At 45.4% G+C, this 17,282-nt stretch overlaps 1 protein-coding gene across 9 annotated transcripts in view; it reads left to right on the forward strand.

Moving 5' to 3' along the window:
• Positions 1-17,282, forward strand: part of LOC119966963 (WD repeat-containing protein 26) — a 208,141-nt gene that overhangs the window by 86,317 nt on the left and 104,542 nt on the right. For all 9 annotated transcript variants that reach the window (XR_005460880.1, XM_038798916.1, XM_038798917.1 and 6 more), the window contains exon 8: positions 2,132-2,272. Coding sequence is in view for 8 of the 9 variants with exons in the window: in XM_038798916.1 (XP_038654844.1) it covers positions 2,132-2,272 (141 nt within the window). In the remaining variant the exon portion in view is untranslated. The remainder of the gene's footprint in view (positions 1-2,131; positions 2,273-17,282) is intronic.

The following is a 17,282-nucleotide window of genomic DNA, read 5'->3' on the forward strand; positions in this document are numbered from 1 at the left end:
CTGGTGTAGGAAGGTGAGGCATGTCGAAGACCCAGAAGAAGGCCACTGGAAAGAAGGGGGCGAGCGAAAGTTTGCCATCGAGTGAACAGGTGAACCCGGCAGCAGGAAAGATGGTGGAGGCTGTAGTTCACAAGCACATGGACATGCTGCGAAAGGAGATGATGGCTGCGATGAAGGAGTGAGTGGAGGAGGCGATTGCCCCGGTGAATGCGGCAGTGTCGACGACATCGGCCGAGTTACAGGAACAAGGAGAGAAGTTGAAGGGGGTGGAGGAAGCTCTGTCGCAGCACAGATCGATGGATGAGGATCTATGGAGGGTGGCGGAGGCTAACAAAGGGCTCAGAGCCAAGGTAGAGGAGTACGAATCGTGGGCCTGTCTGAGGGGGTGGAGGACCCAAGGCCAACTGTGTACTTTGCAAAGGTGTTGGGGGAGGTGGAATAACCCTCCCGATACGAGCTGGAGAGGGCTCATTGGTCGCTCAGGCACAAGCTGAAAGCAAACAAGCCACCAAGGACAGCTATAATTTGCTTCCGTAAGTTTCATGTGAGTTGGGCGAAGCAAAGGCGTAAAGTGAAGTGGGAAGGAGTTGCTATTCAGATATACCAAGACTTGATGGTGGAACTGGGGTGAAGGTGGGCGGCCTTCGGACGGGTGAAGGTGGCATTCTACAGTAATGGCGTGAGGTTTGGCGTGGTCTAGCCGGCGAAACTGAGGGTGATCTACAATTCGAGGGACTTCTACTTCTAGACAGTGGAGGCATTCGTGAAGGCCGAAGGGGTGGGATTGAAATGAGAGGTGGGACTTGGATTGAGGGGATGGGGACTGTGCTTATCTTTTATCTCCCTTTTCAGGTTGATTCTTCTATATTTGTTGGGGAACAGCTGGGTTTTTGGGTTGGTTGAACAGGGGAGGATACATTACCTTTGTTACAGTCTACAGTTGGTTACAATTATATTGGGCTTTGGGGTTATGGCAGTTTTCCACATTAAGCCTCCTTAACTAATAATGCAGTGTCTCCTCTCTTCTAGCCCAGGCCAGATGGTGAGAGGTGAATACAGTAGTCCCCCGTTATAACGCGGGTGTTGGGGTCCAAGACAGCCACCCGCGTTGCATCCGAGCCGCGGATATCCACGATGGGGTTTTTTTGGCTCTGCAACTATTTTTTTGGACCGGAAGCATTGGATAAAACCTTCGATCAGAGTTCTGATAAGAACTTACTTTAGTTGACTGCAGAATTATTACATTATGCTACCATAAGTTAAATATAAGTTAAAGTAAGAAAGTAGCACTTCTAAATTTATTTTAAAATCTATGCATGCGCTTCCCATTGAGAGATCAGACCCCCGTAGACTCACAATGGGAAGCGCATGCATAGATTTTTAAATAAATTTAGAAGTGCTACTTTCTTACATTATGCTACCATAAGTTAATTATAAGTTAAAGTAATAATTCTGCAGTCAACTAAAGTAAGTTTCTAACCCACAGAAACTTACCAGGAACGCTGCTCCTCTCTCACTGAATCTCCCTCCAATCAGCCGGCAGTGTCAATTTCAGCGGCCGGCTCACTTTGATCCGGAGAGGGAAGCTGACAGTTGGGGTCCATAAGCCCCCCCGCCGTATATCGCGAACCGCGGTATTGCGGAGCGCGGTATAACGGGGGACTACTGTATAGGGAGATATGATGACCTTGGCTTGCGGACCTGTCCTAGCTTGAGACAATTCACACCTCTTTAACCTGTGATTATCCCTCTCTGTTATGTCTCTGTGATAGCTATTGTATCATAATTACACATGTCAATCATCGCCCCTTAACTCTCCGTTTTAACTTGAATATTAAAGTAGAGGCCATCCAGCCTTGTCTTACTCCCTTAACTTACTACTGCTGTATTCCCTCTGACCTGATTGCTTTTCTGGAGAGAGTGCTGTCAACTGAGCCATATCTTTACGCTGAGGCTGGGCAATGAGACGGTTTTATGGGGGAGCGAACAAAGTTGAATCTAAAGAGATGAAACAACGGGGTCCAAAGTCCATGATTGTTTGTTGTGCTGCAGTATCTTAATTGCCCAAGTGTACTAATAATATTGTGCTTTGCTACTGGGGCCTTAATTTCCTGTTTTTGTTTTCCATTAGGACACTCACCAACTGAAGTTGCTTAAAACTTTAGAGGGTCATGCTTATGGAGTTTCATACCTAGCATGGAGTCCAGATGATAATTATCTTCTCGCCTGTGGTCCTGATGATTGCTCTGAATTATGGCTTTGGAATGTGCAGGTGAGTAACACTAATGAGATTGTAGTAGACATTAATATTATTGTCGCAGATGGTGCTCCTAAGTGACTGCATGGGTTCAGCCTTTTTAAAATACGAAATAGAACGGAAAATAGGAACAGGAGTATGCTATTTGGCTCCTTGAGTCTGCTCTGCCATTCAACTACATCATGGATAATCATCTACCTCAATGCCATCTTCCTGCGCTATCCCCATATCCCTTGATGTCATTGGTGTCTAGAAATCGATCCTCAGTAGCCCTCTGGGGGTAGAGAATTCCAACGATTCACCACCCTGTGTGAAGAAATTTCTCCTTCTCTTGGTCCTAAATGGTCTATCTCTTATTCTGAAACTGTCACCTAGCTCTAGAACCCCCAACTATGTGAAACATAATTCCTCCATCTCCATGTTGAGCTCTAAGAATTTTGTACACTTTAATTAGATCATCTCATGTTCTTCTAAACTCGAGGATACAGACCCAACCTCCTCAATCTCTCTTGTGAACCTTTGTTGCACTTCAGTATATCCTTAAGTAAGGAAATCAAAACTATGTAGTACTCCAGGAGAAGTCTCACCAAGGCTCTAGACAACTGTAGCTAGTCTTCCTTACTTCTGTGCTGAAATCCCCTTGCAATAAAGGCCACCATACCATTTGCCTTCCTTATTACACCAGCATGTTCACTTTCAGTGACTTATGAACAAGAACACCTGGTCCCTTTGGGCATCAACACTTCCAAATATCTCCCTATTTAAGAAATACTCTGCTTTCCTTACAAAGTGGATAACTTCACATTTTTTCACATTATCTGCCATCTGCCCTGTTCTTGTCCACTCGGTTTGTCTAAATCCCATTGAAGCCTCTTTGCATCCTGCTCGCAACTCTCATTCCCATCTAGTTTTGTGTCATCAGCAAACTTGGAAATATAGTTTTGGTCCACATCCAAATCATTGACACGGATTATGAATCGCTGGGTCCCCAAGCATTGATTCTTTCCGGTTACCCCATTAGTCATAGCCTGCCAATCTCAGAATGATCTGTTTATCCCTTCTGTTTTCTGTCCTACTCAGTTTTCTGTCCGTAAACCAAATCTCAATTCATGCCAGTATACTACCCCCAATCCCATGTGATCTAATATTGCTTGTTGTGGGACCTTATCAAAAGCCTTTTGAAAATTCAAATACACATCCACTGGTTCTCCCTTATCTATCTTACAAATAACATTCTCAAAAAACAGGTTCATCAAACATGATTTCCCTTTCAAAAATCCATGTTGACTCTGCCCAATCTCTCCCATTATTTTCTGCATGCTCAGTTATCACATCCTTTATAATAGATTCTGGCAGTTTCCCGATGACTGATGTCAGGCTAATGGGTCTGAAAAAGCTACAAAACATATGACCAGGAATCTGAAGCACCAATAAGTCTGCTAAATCTCATTTCCAAAATCTGTTTTCATTATTTAGTGCATTGCTAATGGATCATGCCTATACCAAGTATTTAATCTCTACTTTGTGTGGACTGTTGTGCTCAAATTGTCCAATGTCCAGGATACCTCAAGTCTAAGACAAAAGTGACTGACCTCAAGTCTAAGACAAAAGTGACTGTCGGTTTTTGATGTCATCTGTTAACCTGAGAGGTGGGATTTGTGCTGGTAGCTTCAGTTGCATGCACCAAATGGAAGTTACATGGAATTGTATCTGAAGCTAACACTGCTGCTCTGAAACTCTGTTAAATTTGAATGCAAGTATGGAGCACTTGACTTACAATGGTGGTACTCAAACAACAGATGATCTAACCAGTTTAAATTTTCTTCTAACGTTTGTTCAAAAATTATTTATGTTAATGATCTCCTTATAAGTACCAGTAAGTGTTAAGTATATGGTTTAATTCACTGTTGTTGAATAGTGGCCATCACCAAGGAGAAGGTTCTGGGGAAACTGAAAGGTCTGAAGGTGGATAAATCACCTGGACTGGATGGACTACTGCCCAAGGTTCTAAAAGAGATAGCTGAGGAGATTGTGGAGACATTAGTGGTGATCTTTCAGGAATTACTGGGTCCCAGAGGACTGGAAAGTGGCTAAAATAACACTGCTGTTTAAGAAGGGAGGGAGGCAGAAGACAGGATATTATAGGCCGGTTAGCCTGACTTCGGTCATTGGTAAGATTTTAGAGTCCAACATTAAAGATGAGATCGCGAAGTACTTGAAAGTGCATGATAAAATACTGAGTCAGCATGGCTTCGTCAAGGGGACGTCCAAAGATGTGCGGGTTAGGTGGATTGGCCATGCTAAATTGCCCGTAGTGTCCTAAAAAGTAAGGTTAAAGGGGGGGGGGTTGTTAGGTTACGGGTATAGGGTGGATACGTGGGTTTGAGTAGGGTGATCATTGCTCGGCACAACATCGAGGGCCGAAGGGCCTGTTCTGTGCTGTACTGTTCTATGTTCTATGTCTGACAAATCTGCTAGAGTTCTTTGAGGAAGTAACAAGGAAGTTAGACAAAGGAAAACCAGTGCCTGTGATTTATTTAGATTTCCAGAAGGCCTTTGGCAATGTGCCGCATAGGAGACTGTTAAATAAGTTAAGCGCACATGGTGTTAAGGCCACCACCACCCTCTGTGTAATAAAACTTCCCCCGCACATCTCCACTGAAACTATCCCCATCACGTTGAATTTGTGCCCCCTTGTAATTGTCATTTCCGCCCTGGGAAAAAGCCTCCAAGTGTTCACTCTATACCTCTCATAATTTTACAAACTTGTATCAGGTCGCCCCTCAGCCTCCGTCTTTATTCAATCTCTCCTCATAGCTAATACCCACCATACCAGGCAACATCCTGGTAAACCTTTTCTGTATTCTCTCCAAAGCCTCCACATCCTTCTGGTAGTGCGGAGGCTTTGGTGTCTTAGTTTAGAGTATAAATATTAACCAGAACCACCAAGATGCCCATCAAAGACCCACAAACAATATCATGTCTAAGGGTCAGCCCAGGTCTTTATGGCAGAAAACCCTTTTATTGATTAACATTGCTGCACCCCCAGCCCTACCATCAAAGCCTGAATGAAAACAGTGTCCCACCCAGCCTTCCACATACTTGCCCAGCCTCTGACCTGCAGGTGGGTCCGTCAGAAACACAGCATCGATGAGTCAGGTGACCTCTGACTGACTGGAGAGCAGGGAAGAGAGGTTGCTTGTGCATGATCATACTGCTCCCAGGAGGAGTCACACGGGAGGGTTTAAACTAGTATAGCAGGGGGGTGGGCACCGGAGCAATAGGTCAGAAGGTGAAAGCATTGAGGGAGAACTAGGGAATAGGGCCATTATGGCTCTGAGGCAGAGCAGACCGGCTGATGTTGCTGAACACAGCGGGTCTGGTGGCCTGAAGTACATATGTTTTAATGCAAGAAGTATTACGGGTAAGGCAGATGAACTTAGAGCTTGGATTAGTACTTGGAACTATGATGTTGTTGCCATTACAGAGACCTGGTTGAGGGAAGGACAGGATTGGCAGCTAAACGTTACAGGATTTAGATGTTTCAGGCGGATAGAGGGGATGTAAAAATTGTGGCGGAGTTGCGCTACTGGTTAGGGAGAATATCACAGCTGTACTACGGGAGGACACTTCAGAGGGCAGTGAGGCTATATGGGTAGAGATCAGGAATAAGTAGGGTGCAGTCACAATGTTGGGTGTTTACTACAGGCCTCCCAGCAGGAGACAGAGGAGCAGATAGGTAGACAGATTTTGGAAAGGAGTAAAAACAACAGGGTTGTTGTCATGGGAGACTTCAACTTCTCCAATATTGACTGGGACTCACTTAGTGCTAGGGGCTTAGACGGGGCAGAGTTTGTAAGGAGCATCCAGGAGGGCTTCTTAAAACAATATGTAGACAGTCCAACTAGGGAAGGGGCTGTACTGGATCTGGTATTGGGGAATGAGCCTGGCCAGATGGTACAAGTTTCAGTAGGGGAGCATTTTGGGAACAGTGACCACAATTCAGTAAGTTTTAAAGTGCTGGTAGACAGGGGCTGTTTAGCACAGGGCTAAATTGCTGGCTTTGAAAGCAGGCCAGTAGCACGGTTCGATTCCCGTAACAGCCTCCCCGAACAGGTGCCGGAATGTGGCAACTAGGGGCTTTTCGCAGTAACTTCATTTGAAGCCTACTCGTGACAATAAGTGATTTTCATTTCATTTCATTTCAAGGATAAGAGTGGTCCTAGGGTGAATGTGCTAAATTGGGGGAAGGCTAATTATAACAATATTCAGCGGGAACTTAAAAACCTAGATTGGGGATGGATGTTTGAGGGTAAATCAACATCTGACATGTGGGAAGCTTTCAAGTATCAGTTGAAAGGAATTCAGGACTGGCATGTTCCTGTGAGGAAGAAGGATAAATACGGCAAATTTCAGGAACCTTGGATAACGAGGGATATTGTAGGCCTCGTCAAAAAGAAAAAGGAGGCATTTGTCAGGGCTAGAAGGCTGGGAACAGACAAAGCCTGTGTGGAATATAAGGGAAGTAGGAAGGAACTTAAGCAAGGAGTCAGGAGGGCTAGAAGGGGTCATGAAAAGTCATTGGCAAATAGGGTTAAGGAAAATCACAAGGCTTTTTACACGTACATAAAAAGCAAGAGGGTAGCCAGGGAAAGGGTTGGCCCACTGAAGGATAGGCAAGGGAATCTATGTGTGGAGCCAGAGGAAATGGGTGAGGTACTAAATGAATACTTTGCATCAGTATTCACCAAAGAAAAGGAATTGGTGGATGTTGAGTCTGGAGAAGGGTGTGTAGATAGCCTGGGTCACATTGAGATCCAAAAAGACGAGGTTTTGGGCGTCTTGAAAAATATTACGGTAGATATATCCCCAGGGCCTGATGGGATCTACCTCAGAATACTGAAGGAGACGAGAGAGGAAATTGCTGAGGCCTTGACAAAAATCTTTGGATCCTCACTGTCTTCAGGTGATGTCACGGAGGACTGGAGAATAGCCAATGTTGTTCCTTTGTTTAAAAAGGGTAGCAAGGATAATCTAGGGAACTACAGGCAGGTGAACCTTACGTCAGTGGTAGGGAAATTACTGGAGAGAATTCTTCGAGACAGGATCTACTCCCATTTGGAAACAAATGGACATATTAGTGAGAGGCAGCATGGTTTTGTGAAGAGGAGGTCGTGTCTCACTAACTTGATAAGAGTTTTTCAAAGTGGTCACAAAGATGATTGATGCCGGTAGGGCAGTGGATGTTGTCAATATGACTTCAGTAAGGCCTTTGACAAGGTCCTTCATGGTAGACTGGTACAAAAGCTGAAGTCACACGGGATCAGGGGTGAGCTGGCACGGTGGATACAGAACTGGCTAGGTCATAGAAGGCAGAGAGGAGCAATGGAAGGGTGCTTTTCTAATTGAAGGGCTGTGATTAGTGGTGTTCCGCAGGGATCAGTGCTGGGACTTTGCTGTTCGTAGTATATATAAATGATTTGGAGGAAAATGTAACTGGTCTGATTAGTAAGTTTGCAGACGACACAAAGGTTGGTGGAATTGTGGTTAGCGATGAGGACTGTCAGAGGATACACAGGATTTAAATCGTTTGGAGACTTGGGCGGAGAGATGGCAGATGGAGTTTAATCCGGACAAATGTGAGGTAATGCATTTTGGAAGGTCTAATGCAGGTAGGGAATATACAGTGAATGGTAGAACCCTCGAGTATTGAAAGTCAGAGGGATCTAGGCGTACAGGTCACTGAAAGGGGCAATATGGGTGGAGAAGGTAGTCAAGAAGGCATACGGCATGCTTGCCTTCATTGGCCGGGGCATTGAGTATAAAAATTGGCAAGTCATGTTGCAGCCGTATAGAACCTTAGTTAGGCCACACTTGGAGTGTTCCAATTCTGGTCGCCACACTACCAGAAGGATGTGGAGGATTTAGAGAGGGTGCAGAAGAGATTTACCTGGATGTTGCCTGGTGTGGAGGACATTAGCTATGAGGAGCAGTTGAATAAACTCTGTTTGTTCTCACTGGAACGATGGAGGTTGAGGGGCGACCTGATCGAGGTCTACAAAATTATGAGGGGCATAGACAGAGTGGATAGTCAGAGGCTTTTCCCCAGGGTAGAGAGGTCAATTACTAGGGGGCATAGGTTTGAGGGGCAAGGTTTAGAGTAGATGTACGAGGCAAGTTTTTTTTAAAGAGGGTAGTGGGTGCCTGGAACTCGCTGCCAGAGGAGGTGGTGGAAGCAGGGACGCTAGTGACATTTAAGGGGCATCTTGATAAATACATGACAGGGCAGCATGGTAGCATGGTGGTTAGCACAATTGTTTCACAGCTCCAGTGTCCCAGGTTCGATTCCCGGCTTGGTTCACTGTCTGTGCGGAGTCTGCACGTTCTCCCTGTGTGGGCGTGGGTTTCCTCCGGCTACTCCGGTCTCCTCCCACAATCCAAAGATGTGCAGGTTAGGTGGATTGGCCATGCTAAGCTGCCCTTAGTGTTCAAAATTGCCCTTAGTGTTGGGTGGGATTACTGGGTTATGGGGATAGGGTGGAGGTGTGGGCTTGGGTGCTCTTTCAAAGAGCCAGTGCAGACTCGATGGGCCGAAAGGCCTCCTTCACTGTAAATTCTAAGATAACTATGATGAATCGGATGGGAACAGAGGGATATGGACCCAGGAAGTGTAGAAGATTGTAGTTTAGTCGGGCAGCATGGTCGGCATGGGCTTGGCGGGCCGAAGGGCCTGTTCCTGTGCTGTACTTTTCTTTGTTCTTTGCTATTCATTTGTTGTTTTGTATATAGTTGACCCACAGTTAATGTGAATGAATTATTTATAGCTTTAGCTACAAGCGTTCTTGTAATATAAATCAGGCTATCCGACAAGAACATTAGTGTCCAAACGAATTGACCCCCCCCCCCAATCCGGAGTCGGCCATTTCCATCTCGAGGGATTATCCAACAGATTCTAAACGGTACAGCAAGATGGCTGCCAAACCCACTAACCAGACTAAACAAAGAAAAATCTGCAGTCGCTGTCAGTAAACTGCCCCACCCCCTCGTCCTCGCCCTCGGACACTAAATATGGATGCAGATAACAGCAAGGTGAACATAAGCAACTAAAATCTACTTTTTAAAAAAATGAGTATTCATTGAGGTTTTATGTATTAACACTAACAATATCACAAAAATCAACCAACAAAGATATAAAGGCACAATGTTAAAAAGCTAGAAACAAATCTTCCATCAAAATCATAAATTAAAACTTAAAACATTCTAACTAAACCCCCTAATTTCTGTCGGTATCTAGATCTTTAAAAAAGTAGATAGATGGCTGCCACTAAGATAGAACCTCCCCACTGACCCCCTGGTGGTATATATATTTTTTTTCTAAGTGTAGAAATGACATCAAGTCGTCCAACCAAGCAGAGACCTCCCAGCCAAGCAATATTTGCCTCCTGGCCACCAATGAGACAAAGGCGACAACATCTGCCCCTACCCCAGAGTGAAATGCGGGAGAGTCTGAGACCCCAAATATGGCTACTAATGGACATGATTCTAGAACCACTCGAAGAATCTCCAATATAGTATTGAAAAAGGAAATCCAGAAGCTGGCAAGTTTGGGACAAGACCAAAACATTTATGGTTAGCTGGCACAAGCGAACATCATTCACACTTGTCCTCTGCATCTGGGGAAAACCCACTCCTCCTTGCACTGGTCAAGTACGTCCTATGCAATACTTAAACTGGATTAAATTCAGCCGGGCACAAAGGGATCTGGAGTTCACCATGTAGAGGGCTTCCCTCCAAACCTCATCCGTAAGCATAAGACCCAGCTCTCCCTCCCATCTCGTCCTCACGCCTTCCAAAGAGACAGGATCTGACTAGAGAATATGGCCAAACAGATCTGAAATAGACAGGTTGAACCAAGGATAAAGCCCTCTTCAGCAAAGAGGAGGCGGGACTTAAGGAAAGAAAGGAAAAACTTTACGGGAAAAATCTGAAAATAATAAGAGAGGCTAGAGTTGGGCAACTGAAGGCAAATCTCCCCGGTCCCTGAAATACACAGGTCTCTTTGCCCTCCAAGATTTCAATGGGCAGTCCAAACCAGAAGGCAAAAAGAAGTGATTATGACAAATAGGCGCCAAAGAAGACTGGGAGGAAAGCTTAAATTGCTGCCGAAACTGTTTCCAAACCCTGAGGGAGGCGATCATGAAGCTTAAGGGAGATTTAGGAGGAGAGAAGGGCTGTGGGCCGCTGGTTATGACATGAAGGTGGTGCATGAGTGAGCCTTTATTTTGCCCCAAACCGAGTCAGGGTCACTAAGCCACTGCAAAATATTTTGAATGTTGGCAGCCCGATAGTAAAACAAAAAATTTGGGAGAGCTAAGCCTCCGCCCAGCTGTCTCTCTGGAGCAGAACACTACGTTTCTGGGACAATTGCCCCCCCCCCAAATGAAAGCAGAAATCAATTTGTTAACCCTAATAAAAAAGGATTTCATAGAATTCACAGTGCAGAAGGAGGCCATTCGGCCCATCGAGTCTGCACCAGCTCTTGGAAAGAGCACCCTATCCGTGTAACCCCACCCAACACTAAGGGCAATTTTGGACACCAAGGGCAATTTAGCATGGCCAATCCACCTAACCTGCACATCTTTGGACTGTGGGAGGAAACCGGAGCACCTGGAGGAAACCCACGCACAGACGGGGAGAACATGCAGACTCCGCACAGGCAGTGACCCAAGCCGGGAATCGAACCTGGGACCCTGGAGCTGTGAAGCAATTGTGCTAATCATTATGCTACCGTGCTGCCTAAAAATGGGCAAAAACGGTAGAGGTATATGTGAAAGAAAAATAAAAACCTGGGAAGTATGTTCAATTTTGATGGTTTGGATCCTACCCGCCAGGGACAGAGGGTGGTTGTTCCACCTCTGCAGATCTGCTCTGACATTGATGGGGATTCAGTACTTTGATTTGTGAAGTGAGACCTAATTAAGGGCCCCTCTGACCCCCAAGTAACGGAAATTAGCATGAGACAGGCGAAAAGGCAATGAACTAAATTGAGCTCCTCTACCAGGAGGGTTCACTGGGAAAACGCTCACTCTTACCCACATTCAGTTTATTAATTTATTTTTTTAATTTAGAGTACCCAATTCATTTTTCCAATAAGGGGCAATTTAGCATGGCCAATCCACCTAGCTTACACATTTTTGGGTTGTGGGGACGAAACCCACGCAAATATGGGGAGAATGTGCAAACTCCACACGGACAGTGACCCAGAGCCGAGATCGAACCTGGGACCTTGGCATCATGAGGCCGCAGTGCTAACCACTGCACCACCGTGCTGCCCTACATTCAGTTTCTAACCAGAGAAGGAACCAAATGTATTGAGCGTGTTCATTATGCTATCTATGGGAGAAGTCAGTTGCATAATGTACCAGAAGTAGGTCGTCTGCATAGAGTGATGCTCGATGCTCCACTTCAAGGGCTGCACAGTGGAACAGTAGTTAGCACTGCTGGCACAGCGGCAGGGTCACAGGTTCAATTCCAGCCTTGGGTTACTGTCTGTGCGGAGTCTGCACCTTCTCACCGTGTCTGCGTGGTTTCCTCCCGGTGCTCCGGGTTCCTCCCACAAGTCCCGAAAGACGTGCTGTTCGGTAATTTGGACATTCTGAATTCTCCCTCGGTGTACTCAAACTGGAACGGAACGTGGTGACTAGGGGATTTTCACAGTAACTTCATTGCTGTGATAATGTAAGTCTACTTGTGACAATAATAAAGATTATTATTAAGGAGGACAGGCCTTGCCATCCCTGATGGGGCAAGAGATTTTGGTTTGGAACAATCGAATTAAGGGTTCAAAACACAGTTCAAATTGCCTTCTAGAATCATCCAGTGTGAATCAAGGTTGGGGGGAGCGTTCACAAGGGAATTAATAAAGTTTGTGTCATGCCTGTTAGTGTTCACCAGGGAGCTACACGCAAAAATATAATGACTGTTAGGGTCGGCTACAATCTGAGAGGAGGAGAATTGTATTCTCTTATGAATTTAGGTTGCAGTGCCCCAGGTAATTAAAAATGGAGTGGAAAACCTTCCAACCCAATTCTTACGTAGCCTGGTCTGGTCCTTAACACCCAGGTGGATTTCCTGCAAGAAAACAACATCAGAGTTTAGGTTCTTGAGGTGGGCAAATGCCCTAGACCGTTTTAATGGGCCATTCAGACCCTCAACATTCTAGGTAACCCAAATTAATTAGAGGTCTCCCACCGGTCCTGAAATCGGAGTCAGCCATTTACAAAGAGAAATACCGAACAAGTGATCCAGAGTTAAAGTAAATAGATCCACCCAAGATGGTCCCGAGCCAAGTCAGTTGACTCAACAAAAAAGGACTCTCTCACACCTAGGTCCAACAATTTTCAGCTGCTTCATCAGTAACCTCCCTTCCATCATAAAGTCAGAAGTAGGGATGTTTGTGGATGACTGCACAATGTTCAGCACCATTCGTGACTCCTCAGATAATGAAGCAGTCCATGTCCAAATGCAGCAAGACCTGGACAATGTCCAGGTTTGGGCTGACAAGTGGCAAGTTACATTCACACCAAGTGCCAGGCAATGACCATCTTCTGCAAGAGAGGGCCTAACAATCGCCCCTTGACATTCAATGGCATTACCATCGCTGAATCCCCCACAATCAACATCCTGGGGGTTACCATTGATCAGAAACTGAACTAGATTAATACTGTGGCTACCAGGGCAGGTCAAAGGCTAGGAATACAACAGCGGGTAACTCGCTTCCTGGACACCCCACTCCCGAAAAGCCTGTCCACCATCTACAAGGCACAAGTCAGGAGTGTAATGGAATACTCTCCACTTGCCTGGATGAGTGTAGATCCAACAACACAAGAAGCTTGACACCATCCAGGATAAAGCAGCCCACTTGATTCCCCTTCCACAAACATTCAAATCCTCCACCACCGACGAACAGTGGCAGCCGTGTGTACCATCTACAAGATGCAGTAACTCACCAAGGTTCCTTAGACAGCACCTTTCAAACCCACGAGCATTGCCATCTAGAAGGAAAAGAGCATCAGACACCTGTGAACCACCACCTGGAGGTTCCCCTCCAAGTCACTCACCATCTTAACTTGGAAATATATCGGCCGTTCCTTCACTGTCACTGGGGCAAAATCCTGGAACTCCTCCCTAGCAGCACAGTGGGTGCACTTACACTTCAGGGACTGCAGCGGTTCAAGAGGGCACCTCACAACAACCTTTTGAAGGGCATCTAAGGATGGGCAATAAATGCTGGCCTGACCAGCGACACCCACATCCCGTAAATGAATTTAAAAAAAAAGTCAGCAAACTAACACTAAAACCTGTCCCCGCACCTCCCTACCTCAATCACACCCTTGTGTAACAATAAAAAAAAATGATGCCCTATACCAACACCCACAGTTAACGTAAGACAACTAACAATACATTCCAAGTTCATTTTCACAAATTGTGAAGAGCTGCAGCAAACCCTCTCTCACTGCTTCCGTTAGTTAACCCTTTCATTAGCAGGGAGACTTCCCCATTAGAAAATAAAACCTTGTTTAATTTACAATACCACAAGAGTATTCAATCATCAAAGCCAACAACAATGATGAAAAGCAGAAGGGAACTATAAAGTTACATAGATGATTTGGAGTTGGGGACCAAGGGCAATGTGTCCAAGTTTGCAGATGACACTAAGATGAGTGGTAAAGCGAAAAGTGCAGAGGATACTGGAAGTCTGCAGAGGGATTTGGATAGGTTAAGTGAATGGGCTCGGGTCTGGCAGATGGAATACAATGTTGACAAATGTGAGGTTATCCATTTTGGTAGGAATAACAGCAAACGGGACTATTATTTAAACGATAAAATATTAAAGCATGCCGCTGTTCAGAGAGACTTGGGTGTGCTAGTGCATGAGTCACAGAAGGTTGGTTTACAAGTGCAACAGGTGATTAAGAAGGCAAATGGAATTTTGTCCTTCATTGCTAGAGGGATGGAGTTTAAGACTAGGGAGGTTATGTTGCAATTGTATAAAGTGTTAGTGCGGCCACACCTGGAGTATTGTGTTCAGTTTTGGTCTCCTTACTTGAGAAAGGACGTACTGGTGCTGGAGGGTGTGCAGAGGAGATTCACTAGGTTAATCCCAGAGCTGAAGGGGTTGGATTATGAGGAGAGGTTGAGTAGACTGGGACTGTACTCGTTGGAATTTAGAAGGATGAGGGGGGATCTTATAGAAACATTTAAAATTATGAAGGGAATAGATAGGATAGATGCGGGCAGGTTGTTTCCACTGGCGGGTGACAGCAGAACTAGGGGACATAGCCTCAAAATAAGGGGAAGTAGATTTAGGACTGAGTTTAGGAGGAACTTCTTCACCCAAAGGGTTGTGAATCTATGGAATTCCTTGCCCAGTGAAGCAGTTGAGGCTCCTTCATTACATGTTTTTAAGGTAAAGATAGATAGTTTTTTGAAGAATAAAGGGATTAAGGGTTATGGTGTTCGGGCCGGAAAGTGGAGCTGAGTCCACAAAAGATCAGCCATGATCTAATTGAATGGCGGAGCAGGCTCGAGGGGCCAGATGGCCTACTCCTGCTCCTAGTTCTTATGTTCTTATAAACTAATAATCAATAAACCCCAAACATGATGAAACGTGAAACACCTGTTCGCAGGATCATAAAGAATAAACATGAATTAAACAGTGCTCAAATAAAGTTTTCGAGCAAAGGAATCCCACTTCTCCGCAAATCAAAAAGGCAGTCTTTCTCCCCAACAGTCAAAGTCGAGCCGAGTAGGCCATTCCAAATCTGACTCCTTTTTATACAAGATTGCTTTTACTCCATTGAAGGCAGCTTTTCTTTTTGCCAGGTCTGCACTCCGATCCTGCTATAACCTGATGGAGTGGCTCTCCCACTTTATATCTCGATGCTGTCTTGCGCAGCGAAGGACCTGCTCTTTTTCCTTTAAAGCTATGGAAATGTAGGAGAGAGAAATTAGCCCTGTCCAATTCCAACGGAGATGGGGGGGCTGTAAACACACCCTCACCGAACTTATAGAACATGCCTGAAAAATAATCAGTCAGGGTGCCGCCCTCTGGCCCTACTATGCAAACATTCTGCCTCCTTGACCTATTTTTCAGATCACTTATTTTGCCCTTCAATATTTTATTGCTCTCGACCACTGAAGTAAGATTGGCTTCCAGAGAAATGATCAGATCATTGAGGTCTGTTAATACTGTCTCGATGCCTTTAAGTGTGGTGCAATGTGGCTCGACGGTCTTAATCGATTTTTCTAAGTTTGAGTGAATGTGGGCCAGAGCCACCTCAATCGATCTTTCCAGATCCACCGCCAAATTTTGACGGTGTTTCTCTAATTCACTTGCACTGATGCAGCAGAGATCATTGGCCATTAGTGGCGTGGTCAGTAAAGGAAAAGGAGAGCCCGCCATCTTACTCCTCGAGGAACCCTACAAAGTCTCCAAATAAGACGACAGATTCCATCCCTAATCTTATTTTTATCTCTCCCAGCCATCTTCGTATGGTAAATGCTTTATTCTGTTGCACTCAGTAGTGCTAGAAGTGAGGGTAGAAAATGCAGGTTTCTCGTGGGAGCTTCTGTGTGTGCCTCCTCTCTACATTGCATCACCAGAAGTCTCAATTGAAACCTTTTTCTAAACCTAAACAAAACAAGAACACAAAGCCCATTATCTAAACAGAACTACTATAATGAGCTGCAGTCAACCCCTCAACACTGCTCCCGTTAACTCTTGGGTGGCTCCCACCGAGTGTGAAGAAAAATTATTGTAAAAAAAAAAGTATAAAAACCCCTAAAACATTGTACCGTAACAGGGAGCTATATATTTTCATGAAAATTAGAACAGAACCCCACATAAAACTAAGCTCCAAACCTAAGTCCAAACTGAAAACTTCCACCCCAACAAGAATGGGAAAATGCAAACATGAACGTTGAACCCCAAGAAGTCAACATGCCGATCTCCAATAGACAAAAAACTCAATTAGCCTGCGCCCAACCCATGTTTTTTTGCAAAGGAGTCCGCCTCTCCCAGCTCATCAAAATAATAGTCCTTTCCCTCGAAAGTCACTCTTAGCCGTGCCTGACCCATTACGCCAAATTTGACTCCACTTTTGTACAGGGCGGCCTCGGCTTTGTTGAACGCACCCTTCTTCTTCACCAGCTCTGCTCCCACGTCCTGGTAGAACCTGATGGCTTGGCCCTCCCATTTGTAGTCGCAATGCTCCCTTGCCCATCTCGGGACCCGCTCCTTTTCTTTGAAGCTATCAAACCTCACGATTACCACACGCAGTGGTTCCTCAGGGCGAGCCTTCTGCCAGAGTGTATGGTGGGCCGGTCCAACTCAGGAGGGGACATGAATCCACCCTCCCCTGCAATCTTTCCCAGCATCTCCGCAAAATATTCTGTGGGAGACAGGCCTTCCGTCCCCTCCAGCAGCTCCTCAATTCGGAGGTTTTGCCTCCTGGGAACAATTCTCCAAATCATTCACCTTGGCCGTCAGCAATTTATTTGCATTGGTTCACCGGAGATATCTACGCTTCCAGTGAGGCGAGCTGGTCACTATGCCTTGAAATGGCCACCTCCATTCCTTCACCGAAAGCCTCCACTGTTTCATTGGTACTCTCCAAAGATATTTGGATGGGAGCCAAGGCTTCTTCCATCGATTTGCGGAGGTCCCCCGACACAAGTCGCCAGTGTTTGTCAAATTCTGTCGCCAAGGTGCTTGTACGCATCTTTGCCATTAGCAGAGTGACTGGAGTCCCAGAGATTGCTTCTGCCGTCTTTTCTGCTGACGAGCCCTAAGAGGCCTCTGACTGTTGATGGACAGCTACTTTCTGACTTTTTTTCCCCTACCTTTTCTAAGATTTTCACTCAAATAGGACCCATATCCATATAATATGTGGGTTTTCAAACAAAAATCCTCTCTGGAACTAAAAGAATAGGGCTAAAAGTGCAATACTCTAGTGGGAGCCCC

Source organism: Scyliorhinus canicula, chromosome 6 (assembly GCF_902713615.1).
Source record: "Scyliorhinus canicula chromosome 6, sScyCan1.1, whole genome shotgun sequence".
Classification (NCBI taxonomy): Eukaryota; Metazoa; Chordata; class Chondrichthyes; order Carcharhiniformes; family Scyliorhinidae; genus Scyliorhinus; species Scyliorhinus canicula.